Source organism: Oryzias melastigma, linkage group LG24 (assembly GCF_002922805.2).
Source record: "Oryzias melastigma strain HK-1 linkage group LG24, ASM292280v2, whole genome shotgun sequence".
Taxonomy (NCBI): Eukaryota; Metazoa; Chordata; class Actinopteri; order Beloniformes; family Adrianichthyidae; genus Oryzias; species Oryzias melastigma.
The window spans coordinates 13,740,105-13,758,034 of NC_050535.1; the positions used below are offsets into that span (position 1 = coordinate 13,740,105).

General features: G+C 38.1%; 2 protein-coding genes across 3 annotated transcripts in view; both read right to left on the reverse strand.

The window, feature by feature from the left end:
• Positions 1 to 5,288, reverse strand: part of pinx1 (PIN2 (TERF1) interacting telomerase inhibitor 1) — a 23,624-nt gene extending 18,336 nt beyond the window's left edge. The window contains exons 1-5 of the mRNA XM_024291856.2: positions 5,201 to 5,288; positions 4,376 to 4,485; positions 4,041 to 4,133; positions 3,759 to 3,840; positions 3,245 to 3,334 (exon numbers count right to left, since the gene is read on the reverse strand). Of these exons, the coding sequence (XP_024147624.1) occupies positions 3,245 to 3,334; positions 3,759 to 3,840; positions 4,041 to 4,133; positions 4,376 to 4,485; positions 5,201 to 5,219 (394 nt within the window). The 5' untranslated portion in view covers positions 5,220 to 5,288. The remainder of the gene's footprint in view (positions 1 to 3,244; positions 3,335 to 3,758; positions 3,841 to 4,040; positions 4,134 to 4,375; positions 4,486 to 5,200) is intronic.
• A 2,638-nt stretch (positions 5,289 to 7,926) lies between these two features.
• Positions 7,927 to 14,034, reverse strand: tdh (L-threonine dehydrogenase). 2 transcript variants are annotated; one of them, XM_024291627.2, is made up of 9 exons: positions 13,882 to 14,034; positions 12,704 to 12,898; positions 10,631 to 10,673; positions 10,474 to 10,544; positions 9,838 to 9,987; positions 9,470 to 9,642; positions 9,272 to 9,362; positions 8,726 to 8,995; positions 7,927 to 8,645 (listed from the first exon to the last, which is right to left on the reverse strand). In XM_024291627.2, exons 2-9 carry the CDS (start codon positions 12,888 to 12,890, stop codon positions 8,506 to 8,508), a joined length of 1,125 nt encoding a protein of 374 aa, XP_024147395.1. In that variant the 5' UTR covers positions 12,891 to 12,898; positions 13,882 to 14,034; the 3' UTR covers positions 7,927 to 8,505. The 2 variants fall into 2 exon arrangements, with proteins under 2 accessions (XP_024147395.1, XP_036066500.1); XM_036210607.1 differs by lacking the exon at positions 13,882 to 14,034 and having other exon boundaries at positions 10,631 to 10,726; positions 12,704 to 12,840.
• Positions 14,035 to 17,930: the final 3,896 nt, after the last annotated feature.

Below are 17,930 nucleotides of genomic sequence, written 5' to 3' on the forward strand. Positions count from 1 at the left end.
ACTCTGATTGCTTTCAGCAATCAGACAATAAGAAACTATAATAAAGCAGTAGGATAACATACTCTGATTGCTTTCAGCAATCAGACAACTATAATAAATTCTTAGGATAACATACTCTGATTGCTTTCAGCAATCAGACAATAATAATAAAATATAATAAAGAATTACAACAACATACTCTGATTGCTTTCAGCAATCAGACAAAAATGCAGTTTATAAAAAGAAGGTATTTGGGATGTAGAAAATGTTCTAGGCGGGCTACAAGCTCCCTGCTCCACTCCATTCTGATGCATCCATCTCCATACAAATAGATCCATGAACGTCTTTGTTTTCCTCGTCTGAGCTGGCATCTGGATGAAAACTGTACAGCTGGATAGCTCTGCCATTTTTGTTGCATAAGTAATGAGTGTTAGGTTTGTAGTGTGAGGGGCTGTAAGCTAGAGGGAGTGTGTAAACAAAGACAACTAGGAGGAGAGTGCCAACTGTCTCACCTACAACTCAGGTCATTTTTTAAAATGAACTCTTAGGAGAAACTATCTCCTAAAAAATGACAGGTTTTCATATTCAGGCTAAAACTGCATAAGCAAAATTAAAATACCACTGGGAACGCTTTTAAAGAACTCAAAAGATGATCCGAGTGGGTCTAAATGTCACAATAACATTTAACTGTAAAATATATAGATTTATTTTTAAAATATCAACATTTACATACAAAAAGCTGCTTTTAAAAAAAATAAATTTGAAGTCGTTTATAAAGCATAAAAATTGTCATTTAAATCCATCTAACTGTTTTGCAACAAACAACCTCATGTAAAAATGTCAAAAATCAAATCCCATTTTGGCCTTTAAATAACCATTCAGTTTATGAATTGTTTGGTGATGCAGAAAATGTAGATTTTCTCAAAAAAGTATACTTATCTAAGAACCATGAAACTTTTACCTGAGCTATAATTACACATTTTAATGCTTAGAAAGCCTAAATATAGCTGAGTGACGTCAGCGGCCGTCAGCTTGGTTTTGTTTGACTGTCCTGTAGACATCTCTACAGTGCTGCTTAAGAGCTGCTTGAGAGATCGGATCGTCTTCCTGCACTTGTGAACATCTTTGTGTCCTCGGTTCCAGGAAGGATGTGATGTCGGCTATTGCTGCTGACATTTAGCATGCCGTGCTGCTACGGTGAACACGACGGTAGTCTTACAAACCTGATACGATATCAAGCAGAGGTAATATTTTCATTTAAAATTTGGCTTTATTTTATATTATTTTAGACAAAATTGTCATTTTGGTGCCATCAAGCACCCACCTTCTGCCTCTGAATAAAAGGCAAAAGTACCAAATGCTGCAGTTCCTTAGATGGCCACTAGATGCAGGTGTCAGTCAGGAGCAATTTCCATCAACTTCCATGTTAAAAAATAAATGCATGTACAGCCTGATAGCATAAATGTTAACTTATAGTTTTACTTCCTTCCTATTCATGACAAGTCTGAGTGAGTGTGTTTGTTTTATTTAGAGAGGCGTGTCTTCTTTTTGATTGACAGGTGGCAGGACCCATACAAAGCTCTCCTTCAGTGTTTCCTCTCCTTCTTCGGGATATTATTATTAATCAAGAGAAAATAATGACATACTGATAAGGTTTGAAGTTTATTTTCACTTGAACTCTTCAAATTACATTAAAAAAAAAACAAAAAATGCATTTCAAGTTAGATTAAAAAGTTACAATCACAATGTCTTAATTCTCTTGGTTAGTCCACCACAGAAAGTGTCTGCCATTTTTTGGGGGGGTGTCTGAATCTAAAATCCCAAATTTCCAAAAGGTCTGTGAGAAAAACTAGTGTAAATATATGCTCAATAGACTGGAAAATCTAAAACACAAAGCAATGCGTTTGATTGAAACATGAAATAAAAAAAAAATATTCCAAGTTTTCATCATCGAAATATTGTGGATTCTTATGTGGATAGTCTTGTAAAGTGTTCATGTTAGTTGAGTTTTTACTAAAAAAGAAATCCTCGACATCAACTTCCCTCACTATTACCCAATTACTTGAGCACCATGCTGCTCACTGTTTTCTTCTTTTTATTTAAATGCAAATATGTTGTCACGATTTCCTGAAGTAAAAACAAATAAGTATAAACTTGATAAAATGATTAAAACTTGGATGAATTATAAAAAAAATAAATGCAAATACAAGTTTTTCCTAATAAAAAATTGTAGTGCATTGTGGTCTATATTTGCCAATCTGGTGAGCATACATGCAAATTAGCTTTTGCAAAGACTCAATTTTGGAATTATAAATTTGAACAATAAAATATTGTTAATGTCCTCTATTGAGCACTAAATAGTGAAGCAATTCAGACACGACCTATCAATGCCTCTCATTTAACAAGCAAAAAAAAAAGGTTGTTTAAGTCATGAACTAATCATAAACGGGTAGAAAGGGTCTGGGGGAAAGACCAAGGCTCTTTTTTTATCTGGCAGGGTCATCCAATAGGTCATAAGAGGCGTTGTTTCTAAGGGGGGTGGTAAATAGAGATACCAGATGACCAAAACAGGAAACAGGAAGTTGCAACTGAATGACATCAAGTGTAACCGGGTCCTCCAGGTGAGGCAGAAGTTGAAATCGTTTTGTTTTGGGAAGTGACTGATGATGCTGATTTGAACTTGATGACATACTCTAATAACGGAGGTCAGATTTAAGGAGGAAATAAAACCAATGTTAGAACTTAAAAATGCAAACAATCCAAATCAGTGTCCCTTCTCTGATCTTTCTGGAAGAGGTTGGAGTCATGCAGATTGTCACGACTCAGCAGTAAAACTCTGTAATTATTCATTTGAGCCTCCTCTGGTCCTGAACGCTAAATTCCTTCTTGAGCCTATCAGTGCACTGGCCTTGACCAACAAATCTCAGCTTCCTGACGTGTAAAGAGTAATGAAAGGAGTAGGGAGAGTTATAAATAAGCTCTCTTAAGACTCATGGGGTCAACTGACCCAGTGCAGGCTGACTGAGGCTGAGCAGAGTCTGAGGCAAGAGCACGGGTCTCAACGAGGGGGTCAAGCAAGCGCTTTGAATGAGAACTGGAGGTTTTTGGGTGGCAGAGAACTATATAAAAAAAGAACCCGAACTTCCAGTTGTTTGTTCAGTTCCTTTCCTTAAATTACAGCTAAGTAAAGAATGTTTAGCTTCAAAGCTGTGCACATTTCCTGTCAAGTTTGTCTCCTACTGCAAAACATAGAAAAAGAACTCACCTTTGGTAAATTTCATGTAGTGGACTCTCTTTTTAGAAGTCTTGGATTTCTCTTCTAAGCTGAAACTCTTTTTCTCTTCGGATGGAGCTTCTGCAGACAATAAAACCAAAAGTTAGATCAAATGTTATTCTGTCAACTGCTCTGATGATTGAAAAATTAAACATAGTACATTCAAGTCAATTATAAAAGTTTGTAACAAGATCTTTTCTATACAAAATGTTGTGCTCTAGCTCCCTCTACTGACGAACAGAAAAAAAAACATGAAACCAAAAAAAAGTGGTCATTTGATGTCTGACATAACCCAATAGGATAATGTAAAGTGTGCTATTAGTGATGTTCCTCAAGAGCACATCACTAAAGATCAATACAGAGATTGAGATGCCCCATATGTAACAACCTGAAGATGAATTACTGTCTACCATCATTACAACAGCCAAGTGAAAAAATGAAGATTTCCCTTGAACTTTGGTTAAAAGTTTATAACATCCAGATTAACAGAAGTCTGCATACACACCGCTGCTGGGGGTTTGACCATGGTGGCTGTTCAACTGAGCAAGAAGTTCGTTGAAGTCATCTTGGTGAGCGATCCAGTTATCCTGCAGAAATCAAACAAAACTTTTTCAAAAAAATCTAATGAAAAGTAATATTTGAATGCTTCCAGATTAAAGTACTAAAAAAAAAAACGATGAAAGTAATGGAATGAAAACTTACTATATTTAGTTTAAAACAAGCATTTCTGAAGAGATAGAGGAGGCAATAAGAAACCTAAACTTGAGGTCAGTGTGTTTGTGCTCACCTCATGACTTGCACTGGCTCCGAGCCCATGGTTGTTGTTTTTAAGTTTTACTTTGATATGTTCTGTAGAACCCTGCTCACTCCTTCCCAGTCCCTGGAAGTGCAAAGAATCAGCTCTTATTTATGCATGCAATGGGTAAAATGTAACTGCAATTTCAAAATAACTGCAATCAGTAAAGTTTGTAAAATGTGTCATACATTTCTTTTCCAAGGTCTGCAAGATCACGTTACTGTATTTGGTTCAAGTTCAGGGAAAATTTTAACTTTATTTGTACTTTTATTTTTTTACCATATCAAAAAGCACTTTAAGCATGAAGAAGAAGCTAATGCACTCACCTTGCCCTTGGACCAACCCATCCGCTCCAGCATCTTCTGGCCAAATTTAGAGTCATCTTTGCTCCAGGTGCTGTTTCGGGGGTCAACCGACCACTTTTGCTTCCTTCGGGCTGAAATCACAACAGCAGCAGCATTATTACATAACAGTCTGCCATTAAACGCTGACATAAGTACAAGACTAAAGTCACATGTTAACTACAGATAGACCTTAAAAGGCATAGTGAAGATAAAGAGTGCTGAAGTCAGATGAACATGTGCTGATTTTATTTGATACAAACATAATGACAAAACATACACACATCTTTCTGTTAAACAAGGAACTGTGAATGTAACACAACTCAAACCTATAATCGATTGTCCGGCTTTTATATGGAGTTCTAAATATACATATACATAATTATAAACGAAATAAATAAAAAGCTACGACTGATTTAGTTCAAAAACAAACAAAAAAAAGCTGATGTGTGCAGCAGGGTTGGCCATCCTAAATCCTTAAATGTCCTACATATTTTTAAGATACCTCTACATCTTATACTACTTTTAGCTGATAAAAGGCTGCAGGATTAGTTGAAAAACAAAATTGCCTGATGACTGCAGTTTGACACATTATGTATAGAGAGGAAACACGTGTTTAAATAGACTGATGGGAAAAATGCTAAAGCTAACCTGATTACACTTTAATAATAATGGCGCCTCAAACAAAACTTTTCAAAAGATATTAGTAGGCGTAGAGATTTGGTTAATATTATTATACAAGATAAATAATATAAGACAATATAAATCAACAAATTAAAAGATAATACACAGAACGAGAAAAGTACTTACGTTCAGCTAGCATAGACATTTTGGGTCCTCAACCTTGTAGACGCACGCGGATTTAGGTTCCTACCAAATGCCTGAATATAATAAAAATACTTTTGTTATTGCGAAACGTAAGTATCCATAAATAAAATAAGATGACAATTTATTTTTACTTTACACGTAAAATAATATTTTTCAAAATTAATCTTAGACTTTTAAACGGAACTTTGCCTTTTACAGCAAAAATGTTTTATTAAATGCCAATAGAGGGCACTACAGCCCTTCCCCATAGGCATCTGAAGTTCAGCTCAAAATTCCCAACCTGACAAAACATGAACTTCTCCCACTTGGTAGGCTGTTTTAGGAATGTCTTGATGTAGGAAACATGCATTCATACGATTAATAGGTACTATCCAAACATTAAAATATATTGGAATTCAGTAAGGTCACATGCAAAGTGAAAGAAAACACAAAGAAAAGTGACATGTTTGTGGAAGGCAGGAACTACAGAACGACATTTTTACACTTATATTTTCCCATAAATTATCTATAGAGAATATTTTACAAATAGCTTATATTCACTTTCATATTTTTTAAATGTAGATACTTAAAGGTCCTTAATAGGCCATAGAAATGACATAAGGTTGTGTAAAGTAGGCAATGTCCCAAGACACATGACAAAAAGTCAAAGCAAAGTGAAAGTTCAAGAAAATTCTGAGGGGTGTCTTCTTTGGTAATCAAATTGTTGAATGCTATGAATGGGGAAAAAATTGTATAATGCATTATAGAAGAAAAAAAACGTGTATTTTCAAAATCAATACATGACTTGTGTATTATGTTTCAAAAGGGTATTTAAAATTCAACAGTCATTTGCATGTAGCCCAAATGAACTCATTCTATTTAAAATTTGCTGGTAATGTAGTAAATGTTGGATTTTCCATGCATATGTATATTTTGTGTGAGCATCAGCACATGATCTTACACCAGAAGCTGTATCTATGGCAATCTTATTTCAACTTATGATAACAAACTTCAATTTCTTCTGTATTTGGATAAGACAGTCTGCAAGACTCAGGTTAGAATTAAACGAATGTGATATTGCAATAAATTGTCACTGTGTAAACTTTTTGCATTTCAATACATTGTAGTTAAAATAATTGTGTTCGGTCGGTGCTTAGAAAAACAAAAAGTGCATATTAAAAGCTAAAAAAAATGTAACAGTATAAGATAAATGTAAACTAAGATTTTACTTTAATTCTTTCCTCATTATATTTCTGTAGTAAACAAACTGGGTTAAAACAATATTTCTTTCAAAACGTGTACTTATAAGTTAAGTTAAAAACTGTTTTTCTTTTTGTTTTGTTTTTTTATTTGCATTCTCTATTATCTTCCAAATCTATTATCTGGTTGAGCTGATTCTGATTTGACTCCGTAAAAATTGAAGTAATTGAAAACTGAAAAATAAAATCAACAAAAATAGATTTTTTTTTAACTTGGAAGCAGGGTCCATAGAGGCTAAAGCTGAAATGCAAATACTTCAGTTCAAATAAAATTTTTAAAATTTGTTTTATTTTATAAATAAAAGTACAAAAAAACTAAAGCTATGAATGGTTTCTATGCAGGAACAACTGAGCTTTTTTTACAACTACTACCCATTACTCCACCTTTAAGTCTACTGTACTTTTTATATCACTAAAAGTATTTGCAGATTATATAATTCAAACTGTGCAATGCTAACTTCCAAGAGACAAACAGAGGAAGCCCTGTGTTTGGCTTGTGCCTGGAATTTGGGTGTGTCTGCACACCCCTGACAAGTCTATTACATAACACTCATAGTTTCTGCTTACACCAGACGGAAATACAGTATGAAAATATTCAAGTCCTTTGACTTTGAAAATTAAAAAGGATTTCAAAGTTCCTAAAATATATTAATATTGTTTCATGTCAGCAAGTTGAATTTAAATTAACAAAATATGGAATTGTATAAAATATGTTTTAAAAATCTGAATGTGGTTGGTTTATATTAATTTAAGTTAAGTTTTAGCTTAAAATATTGCTCATTCCAAAAGGCAAGACCTAATGGAAATGTGTACAGTTAATAGGACAGGAGGAGATTCAGTGGCTGCACAAAAGAGGCCCGACTCCCCAACATGTTCTCCTGCAAACCAAAGCAAAGCAAGGTCACCTGGGGCAGCTCCAATAACTGACACAGAGAAATTTAAGAAAGACCATCCACCAGGTTGTCAAGGACACCGTTGTTCTCAGGGATACAGTAGACACTCTCACATTGTGGGGAAAAAAAAAATCTGCAGTTGAAAGAAGCTTTAGAAGTTGAGAACAAGGAGCTGCAAACATCAATGGGCAAATTATATAAATCATTAATGTACCACAATTCATAATATTTAGTCTTTCTGCACTGCAATTGATCTACAACTGATGTAAAGCAGGAAATAGAAGTCAAACGGCATTTCTCATGTGTCGGATGTTCTGTATTCAAGGCCAACCCTCTTTGTTGGGTTTCTGGGAAGAGTTCTTCCATTAAAAACAAGTTTTGCAAGCCAAGGTTTGCCATGGCAATTTGCCCTTTCGCTACAAACTAAAGATCGTGTTATGTCACCTGTACATTGGTTATGTAAGACAGTCTAATCTACAGACTGCAGAAAAAAAAGAAGAAAAAAAATCACGTAACGTGTGAAGTTGACCAAATGTGCAAATAAAAAATAACACTTTGTCAAAAAAGGAAACAGAAGCACTTAGAGAAACAGAATTTAATGCCTTTTAAGAGGAAGTTCTCACACATTCAACAACAACAGAATAAATAATATTGATTAGACAGTAACAATTCTAAACCTTTTTAAGAGTTGTGCCTCTCAAGACACTATAAGATAAGCAGGTTTTGTCATTTAGCACTTTGTTTCTTATAAAGAGCAAAAAAATACAATACAACTTGTGCTTGACATTTTCATTGGAAATGTGGCTAAAAAGAAAAACCTGATTTGTCCGCCAAAAGCGTCTAGAAAAGCACATTTTAACAACTACACATCCTTAAAAAACAATAAAAAACATGTCGCAAAAACTGCAGCGCTCTTGTGCTGATGCGCCGCTCCTCGCTTCCGCAGAAAAGATGGAGAAGTGAGCCGAGCAGGGCTGGACAGACAAGAACATCGCAGATCATCTAACCCGCTCTGATATCTACACTGATACGGCGACCTCTCAGCAGGCAAGACTTCTGACGTTACAAAGAAGTGGGAGAACAACTATATACAAACTAGGCTTCTCTGTATTTCTTTGGTCAGTCTTTATGTCGAAACATTTTCAGATCCAGTGTCTCAGTTAACTCGAGCCATGCGTGTTTCCTCTCTGAAGTAGTTGAGCATGGTCTGGACCAGCTCTGGAAGATCATAGTCGTGTTTCCAGCCCCAATCCTTCCTGGCGTTGGAGTCATCGAAGTTCATTGGCCAGCTGTCCGCTGTAAACACATTTTTTTGTTTATTTTAATGGTTCCGAAATGTGTATTTTTGTGACAGACTCATCAAAATGCAGGCTTACCGATCACCTGTCGCACCGGGTCAATCTCATACGTGACCTCCAGCTCGGGCATCTGCTTCTGAAGCTCCTGAGTCAGTTCTTCAGGAGTGAAACTCATGGCGTTGATGTTGTAAGTCCTCATGCTGAGAGTGTCAGCTGGTGCTTCCATCACTTCCAGGGTGGCACGCAGGCAGTCGTCGATGTACATCATGGGCAGCCGGGTGTCGGGTCTCAAGTTGCACTCAAACTTCCCCGTTTTGATGGCGTCGTGGAAGATTTGGACGGCATAGTCTGATCGGAAGGGAAAATGAACACGATTATTGCACAAAAAAAGGTCTCTTATGAAAAAAATGTATCTACTCTTCAGTGATTTTATGACACCAGCGGCCATTTTTAAATACTTCACCAAATGACTCAAGTTGATGAACACTAGTCTTCCCTAGATACTCTAACTCCTTTTAAAGTTTCAACTTATTAGGTTACTATACCATAGCATGGTACAGTATTTAGAAAACAGTAGCTTCACTGTGGTTTTAGTGGCCTTAGGTCCTAAAGTATAACTCCTACCTGTTGTTCCACCTCCTGGCGTGGAGTCAGCGGAGATAATTCCTGGGTAGCGAAGACAGCGGAAGTCCAGACCATAACGGTGGTGGTAATACTGTCAAATTAACCACAATATAACAAAAATATCAAATATTTGAATTCTGCATCAGCTTCACTTCATGGTAATAACTATAGACAGAAGAAAGAGATGGAGGCCCTCACCTCTCCCATTAGCTCAGCGTGGACTTTGGAAACACCGTAGATCGTGCGTGGTCTCTGCACACACAGATCGGGCGTGGGGTTGCGAGGGGAGGTGGGGCCAAAGGCACCAATGGTGCTGGGGACAAACAGACGCAAGCCATGTTCTGCTGCAATGTCAAGGATGTTGTGAAGCCCTAACAAACACGAGAATGAACACACTATGACATCGGCATTTAGAGCAAAACTCAACAAATACACATAATGCTGACACGTGCATGAATACTGTCTTTACAAAACACACTCAGATTCATACAAAATGAATAAAAAAAATAACCTGAAAGGTTGCAAATCTTCTTACAAAGACAGTTTTAGCTGTCTGTATTGCTCACCAGTAATGTTAACGGAGCGTGCCAAGGCCACGTTAGCCTCTCCTACAGCACTTAGAAGAGCGCTGTAGTGAACCAGCCAAGTGATCCGGTTGTTCACCACAATTTCCCGCAGGTTCTTGTAGTCCAGGATGTCGGAGTAAATGAATGGCCCTGATGGGGACACAGCAGATTGTCTTTTTTTTGTAACACAATTAGTTTCATTTAAGTTCAGGTCCACTAACCTAGCGTCTAATGAATGTTTCACTTTTGTTTTTAGATACAGTGTGACCGAAGAGTCACAAAACGTTACACAATAAGCAACATTTACAAGAAATGATTTCTAATTTGGTCACTTTCAGATTGTGTTTTTCTTGTTTGTGAAATATTGGAGATTTAAGAAAAGGTCACAATGTTAGTCATAGTCTGACTTACTGGAATTTTAGGTGTAAATAAGAGATAGGGAAGCTTGTAAAAGCTTTAACCCATTTGGACCCAGAACCATTTTTCCTTAAACATAAAATTATGTGGAAAATACCACAAACTAAGTTGACCACAGAAAAAAAATCAGATATTTTTCTGTTGCACTGATGTCACTATGGGTTCTTATGAGTTAATGTCGATTTTACTGAGCAACAGTTCCATTTTGAGTTAACTTACCACTGTGAAAAACGTTGTTCGGAGGCTTCCTGATGTCAGACAGAATGACATTGTTCTTCCCGAACCTCATCCTGTAAGGACGACGTTGTTGCGTAACTTTAAAGACCATGAAAAGAGTCGTAAAACAAAAGGTTTACATTGTCCGAGTCGTTCTCACCTCAGCAGTTTGGCCAGTCCGACTCCAAGTTGCCCGAGCCCACCTGCAAAAGACAGTGTCATGTGAGGACTTGCTTCCATGGAAACTGCAGCAGGCCTGGAGAAAAAGGTCACAGCTCTGGACAACCTTCTTTGTGTTAAACTGGCATCGACTGCTGCATTGATTGCCAGAATTTTTCCTACCGGGTGGTCTTGAGGTTCCCCCAAAAGTACATTTTGTGCAACCTTTTCTTTAAAGAAAACCTCTCTTGACTTCACTGCTTTTTAAGCAACTGTAAAAATATTGCTTTCGTTCTATAGATTTGCAATAAACACATTCTAAAGATCAAAATTCAAATTAGCTATGTCTTTGATTAAAGGGGGGTAGAGCGCAGTTGGTTGAACCTGATTTACTGAAGACTTGACTTTAAATTCCTACATAATTCAGATGTCTATGACATGTTTTCATCTTCGGTGTTTTTAAACGAACATCTTGTCTCATTTAATTAATGCAGTTGTTACTTCAAGACTAGACAGTTGTACATCTTTACCAAGAAGCTATTGAAAAATTCCAAAATGCTGGAGCTAGAATTTTTATAAAAACTGGTAAAAGAGGTCATTATTTAACCAATTTAGATGGCTTCATATCTCAAGAAACTCATATTTTTGAGATTTGACTTGTCTTTCTGAGAATTTCCAAAAGAGCCTTCAGCTCGCAGGTTCCTTTTATTTTGGAATCAACTTCCCGTTTCATTTCAGAAGCCAGACTCCTCTATCTATAAGGTTACACTTAAAACCTTCTTATGTGATAAAGCTTATCATTTAAGATACCAAATGTGGCCTTGAGCCATGCCTTCTGTCTTGCTGCTAAAGGCTTAGACTACTATGGGTCATTTTAGGACATTTGGTGGTTTTAAATCTCTAACATCAACCTTCAATTGTGGGAACAAAATTTCACATGTTCCATACCTCCCTATTCTCACTGTCATTGCAGTCATAACTTTTAAGTCTCTTGTCTTCTCACAGATGTTCCGGTGTTTTTGTATTGGCTTGTCTCCTTCCTGGTGTCTCATTTCTGCAGTTACAAACTATTTCTTTCACCCAAACAGATACCTGTGATTTTGAGTTTGCTGATTCTCATTTTATTGTTGTTACAAATCTACTTTTGTCTTGTAACAGACATTCAGGTGGTTTTCAACATTTTCTGTTCTCTCACTTCTGCAAAGATGAACGTATCCTTTCTGTAGCCATGATTGTTAAAAAAGTACAGTATGAGGATACATCCTTTTATTTTTTTACATATTACATATAAACACTTTCATTTCCAGCTACCGCTCATAAAAACTCCTTGGAATTTCAATCTATCGCCTCATAACTCCTTGAGAATCTCTGGGGAAAAATGTTGGAAATAGAAGTTGTAGATTTTGAACATCGTTCCCCTGCTCCTTTTACTGGAATATTGTGAAAATGTAATGCATGAATTGTCTCTCGCAGAACGACTCGATATTACACATAATATTAATCTATTAGGAATGTGTAAACCCCCCCCAAAAAACATTTGTTGCAGAGGAAATCCAAAGGTTTACAGATTCTACTAAAAATTATACAGATGTGTTCGTCACCCCTAGGTGACCAAAACATCAAATGGTTGCTATGGAGATAAAAGCTGCTAATTTAAAAAAAAGATGTTGGTTATTTTTTAATGACTTCGTCACGTGCAGCTGTATGCTTTTAGCAGTTACTCAACCAGTAAGGGCCGGAGAGCAGGGAGGGGGCGGGCAGCGCATGCGACTTTAATTTCACTTGATAGTGCAGAATATTTCACAGCTCCAGTTTTGTGTCCGTTTACAGTCATCTATGAAGAATCGGCTATTGGGACAGAGTTGGGGTTAAATTGCCATTAAGAAGGCACGCAGCCAAAACATGCAGATCATCTTTCACAACTGCTTATATTAGAAACTGAATCAACACATTTACGCAACTGTAAAGATGTATAGAACATGATACTGTGTTGCATGAAAACAGCTTGATGTAACCTCTTTATAATCAAAATGTTATCGAAAAGCATCAAGAATATTTGATTGTTCTGGCTTACCTGTGATGAGCACCTTGGGGTGGTCTGTTTCAGAGAAAGACACAGAGTGGAAGCTGGCGTCAGAGGTCACCTGGCGAGGGGAGAAGCTGATGCTGCGTACAGCCACTGTTAAAGGCTGGCATCCGCACCCAGGGGTACCTATGAGGGCCTGCTTTGCCACTTTACTGAGGGTTCTGACGACAGGCATGCTGGTACCTATGGAGACAAAAGGTGGACACTTCAATAAACTTGAGTAAATTGCCATCCAGCATGTTCTCCAGACCAAGAGTCAGGAGGCACATAAATAAAAAGGGATGAAAGATGAAACTATTCCCACGTGATGTGCAAACTACCACTGAACCAAGTCAGAAAATGTGCGTCAAAAGGTGCCAGGATGCAAAAACATGCAACTTTACGCACATCTAGAATCATACAATAATCAACATTATAACAAGTTTTTCTGACTTTGTTCACTGATGGTGTAAAGTTTCCAAAAGTTGGAAAGGTGGAAGTAACGTGAGAGTGTTTCTACAGCCCTGCCTTCGCTGAGATCCAATCAGAGTCAGTGGCGTGCGCTCCGATTTAGGTGTATTTATAGGACGCATTATCGAATCGCCTTAACCTCACCTTAGAACCGCATAGTATCCTTCCTAAATGCATTAATAATTATCAAAAAAATGACTCACTAATTTAATTTAATTTTATAGAGAAACTCAAAACGCCCGATCACTTTGCGCACGTGTCAAACATGAGGCAGGGTTGCGTAATGGACGGGGCTCGAACCCGTTCCCTGTCTCGTCATGGCTGCATCCTTGCATCCGCGCGAGAGGAGCGCAGCTTTTCTTTAAGGGTGGCGTGTCGACCTGAGAAACGCACAAAGGGTTTCTGGGAAAAACCACTTATAAGATCAGGACTCAAAATTAACGGAGGGGGAGTGGAAAGCCAGAAAGGGAAGTGAAGATGTCTTCACCGTTCACCCTGAGCTCCAGGCATCATAAAAGCTGCATCATATCCGTTAGCTAAAAGAGGTTTTTTCAACAACAACAACAACAAAAGTAAGTTCCTTTTTAGCGTATTTTATATTTAAAAACATTGTGACCCAAACAATACACGCATCTCTTCAAAATACAAAATGTGTTATTTTAAATGTTATTAAAAATAAAAATGCAGAAAGGTAAATTTATAAATGCATTTCTCACCAGATATGCAAACAATAGTCGAAAATTCAGTGATTCGCTGTAAGAAAAGGTGTCTTCCTGCTCGGAGCTCTCCCCGCTGCTCACTGACGAGTTATCTCCGCTCAGTGTTGCATCAGCTCCAAATATCAGCGGCCATCTGGCTTTGTTGGAGCCGGCACGGCCTCTGATTGGTGGAGAGGCGGAGGTGCGGTCCGCCCTCTCAGACCACGCCCTTTCGTCACGTGACTGCTGCTGCCTCGCTTTCTGGGGAACATTTGCCCTTTTCGCCCCCACTCATCTGAGTCAGACTTGAACTTCCGAAATGTTGAGATGAGAAAAATTATTTCCTTTACAAACATAAGGTTTCCGCCATAAAATCACCTGATGCTGAAAGTTATAAACATTTTTTTCACATGATTCTGATTTTTTTGTTAAATGATTATAGTTATAATTTAAATATAAAAGATTTTAAATCCCTTATCCTTTGTAGACAATAAGTATGTATCACTGGAATACTGATGCTGTTTCACAACAGTAGTAGCACAGTCAGTTTCTATTATCTAATTGCAATTAAACAAAATTGATGTCAACATGCAGTTCAATAAAAATCACTCTACAAAATTTCAGTAAAATTCACCCAAACGTTTGTATTCCTTTAATTTTTATGTCTAACATACACCGAGAGGTGTGGTGCACATGGCTTAAATCAAATGAGGAATCCATCCATCCATCATCCATCGTCTGCTCTCATTCAGTCACATGTAGGGTTATAGAGGTTGCTGGGGCCAATCCCAGCTACTTTAGCACTGCTTTGCAGTTGCACCCAGTTCATTGCATGGCCAGAGGTAGGACTTTTATTTCAATTGTTTATATTCCTGTTAGCTTGTTTTCACATTTCCTGTTTTTGAAAAAACAAACATTTTGGAATTTTAGATCACTTGAATATTTTGCTATTAAATCAAGTATTTGTCTTTATAAGAAGATAATTAGGGTTATTTCTATGGCTCTAGATTTAATATGGATTCACATGTAATCTCTCCTACATATACAAATGAAATTATGGGAAGCAAAATGAGCAAAAATGAGTTACAAAATCTACAATAACATTTTAACAATTAGAATGTAGTTTAATAGCATTGATAAAATCAAAATTTGTTGGGCATGGGAGTACTGACCCCCTGATCTGACTTTTGTTTGACTTCTGTGCTCATCAAAGTTTGTCCTTAACAAACAATATGTTTAAGCAAAAGGGTACAGTACAGTACATGCACCAGGAAGCAAGTCAGTGATTGGCTGTGAGGTCACGTCATTTGAGGTTTGGTGATGTGTCTTTGGAACTTGGGGGAAGATATTGGCACAGTTGTCAACTGAACATCACCTAGAGGTGACCTGGATTCCCTGGAGAAGGCCAGGCAGAGTTGGCAGGACTTGAAAGTCTGTTGCAAACCTCCGGCTGAGCCCAGTGTTTAAGTGTTCTTTTACCTTATTAGGAAAAGTATCAAACAGAGAGAAACTACAGACATCGAGTTCAAGAGAAACCTTTCCTTCATCTTTACAGTGCAGCTGCTCTGAGCTGTAGTAGTTGTTCTCTGATGCTACCTTAAAACTAGTGGTGGACACCAAAAGGGTTTGCATCAAGCCAGAAAAAGATTACTATTGAGTTTCATTGGCTGGATTCCTTAAGCATCTGGCAGGTACAGGTGTTCCAAACCAACAACAGAAGTGAGAAATCCAGCACAGTTCTTGGGGAGACCACGGACAAGGACTATTGGTCAGCTGTAAAGGAATTCTGCCACTTCAGAGTTGGATATTATTCCAACTCGGAGCAGCCTCTGAGTTTTTGACCCCATCTATTGAGTTTTGTTGGAAGGTGAGAGGATTACTTTGAGGACGCTGACCAACCTAATCACACTGGTATAGCTTCCGTTGAAGAACCAGGGCTGAAGATTCTTCAGTGAGCAAGACCATCACAAAAGTTGAAGTTACAGGGCAGTCAAGAGGCTCCTGCACCAGTGTTGGATGAGGGTTGGAGGGTGTTCCCCAACAACAGAAGGATCCCAATAAGCCTCAAAGAAGGACCTGTTCATAATTTCCATGGACAGAATAGCCCAGTAACCTGGGACAGAAAGGAGTCAGCTTTGGGAGCCTCATCGTTTTACGTTTGTGTTTTTGCAGTTCATGTGGTCCTGCTGCCCTGAGGTTGTTTGCAGTCAGTTGTGAAGCGGCTGGAATGATAATTAGCACATTCAAGTCAGATACCAGGTTTCCTAAACAGAAAAGAGTGGTTTGTTCTCTTAAGGTAGACACCTTTTACCCCAAGCAGAGGAATTCAAGTATTGTAGGGTTGAGTTTGCAAGTATTGGAAAGATGGAGCATGAGATTGTCAGCCATATACAGTATGTACTATTGCTGCACTCAGTTGTATTAATCCTTTGTGGTGAAGAAGGCGCTGATCCAAAAGACATGAGACTTGATTTACTTGTTGATATTAGACTACAACAATGGATTGGATTTCTCTGCATTTTTCTTGATGCTTTATTCATTCCCTCCTCATTCATACTTGGTGATGGTAAGCTGCTGATGTAGCCACAGCAGCCCTGGGGTAGACTGACAAGGGTGTGGCTGCCAATACACACCTAAAGCCCCTCTGACTATTCATACACATTCATGCACCAGCGTCTTGCCCAAGGACACTACAGCAGTTGAATGGGGGAGCGTGGTTGACCCTTTGATCATTGGCCGACCTGCTCAACCACCTGAGCCACTGCTGCCCACAATCTTACTCCCATCATTGGTCCTGAGCTTTGAGTTATGACCAACAGAACAAGATTCCAGGTACAAGCGGCTGAACTGGGTTTTTGCATCTGTACTTCTTTAAAAATGAACAGGATGATGTGCTTGGTCACTAGGGAGAAGTTTGGAGTAGAATCACTGGTACCAACTGAGATTGTCATCTATTGGTTGTCTTCTGGATGGCTCTTTGACTCCAGGTACTTCCCAATGGGGAAAAGCATCAGGGGTAACTCAGAACACACATGACTATCTGCAGGCATGAGAAGGCCAAGGATTACCCTCAGAAGAGTTGAAGGAGGTGTCTCTGAAGAGGGAAGTCTAAACATTTTAGTTTGGACTCCAGTTCAGTAACAGTAAATAGATGAATGGATACAATTTCAGAAAAGATCCAACCTCCATAAAAAAATTCAGTTGCATCCCACTACAGAAATTCAAACAGTTATTGTGAATTTTAGAAGCTAAAACTAAGGCTAAGTGCTATCCCCAAGAAAAAAACGTGAAGGTTGGCACAATCTGTTCAACAAGCAGCACTTAAACAGGAAGTTAAAGACATTTCTGTAGTCATAAAGCTCTGTAGTTAGTCTCTATTGTGATTGGGCAATAAAAAATATATCCAGGATGCACAGTCACTTTCATAGGTATCAGAGCATGCTTGTAAAGCAAAAAAAAATCCCCTCTGTGTGCACACACCCCCTCCATATCTAAAAGTTTGTTTGCAATATAGTTAATCTGTTAACTGGCATGCTTTTTTATCAAAAAGTTCAGATTGCTTCTTCTGAGAATCAAGTGCTTGTGTGTCTTTATGTGGCTGAACTTTGATAACCTCACTTCATTTTTTGGGGGATCAACCTAAGTGAGTTCAGAAAGGTGAGCCGCTGATGTGCTAAGATGTGCGCCTTCTGAGGTCGTGGCGGTCCACTTTGCGACCGTTTTCAGCCACCGTACGTCTCTACGTGTAAAATTTAACACAGAAATGTAAACAGTGCGGGCGCCGCTGCGTGCCCTCGTGAAGCAGCTGATTCCAGAGTTATTTATTCCTGGCAGAGGATGACCTCATCACAGCAGAGCGAGCATTTCACATGAGGTGGCTGGGGTGTTGTTTACTCACTTCTGAACGGGGGCAAAATGGATCAAAAAATGGAAATTCCTTCCATCTACTTTTTTAATATCAATAAATAACTTGAACTTGTAAAGAGTGAGTTACATGCAAACTTTGTGGCAGCATTCAGATGTGTTAATTTGAGTGTAGTTTGCATGTTCAAAAAGGGATTTGCAGC

What these genes read in the sequence shown, in the direction of transcription:
- tdh (XM_024291627.2), bottom strand. Translation starts at nt 12,890, where the DNA reads ATGCCTGTCGTCAGAACCCTCAGTAAAGTGGCAAAGCAGGCCCTCATA. An exon ending in GCCAGGAGGTGGAACAACAG is followed by an intron (nt 8,996 to 9,271) that starts GTAGGAGTTATA and finishes CCTTCCGATCAG; the next exon opens with ACTATGCCGTCCAAATCTTC. An exon ending in CCCGGTGCGACAGGTGATCG is followed by an intron (nt 8,646 to 8,725) that starts GTAAGCCTGCAT and finishes ATGTGTTTACAG; the next exon opens with CGGACAGCTGGCCAATGAAC.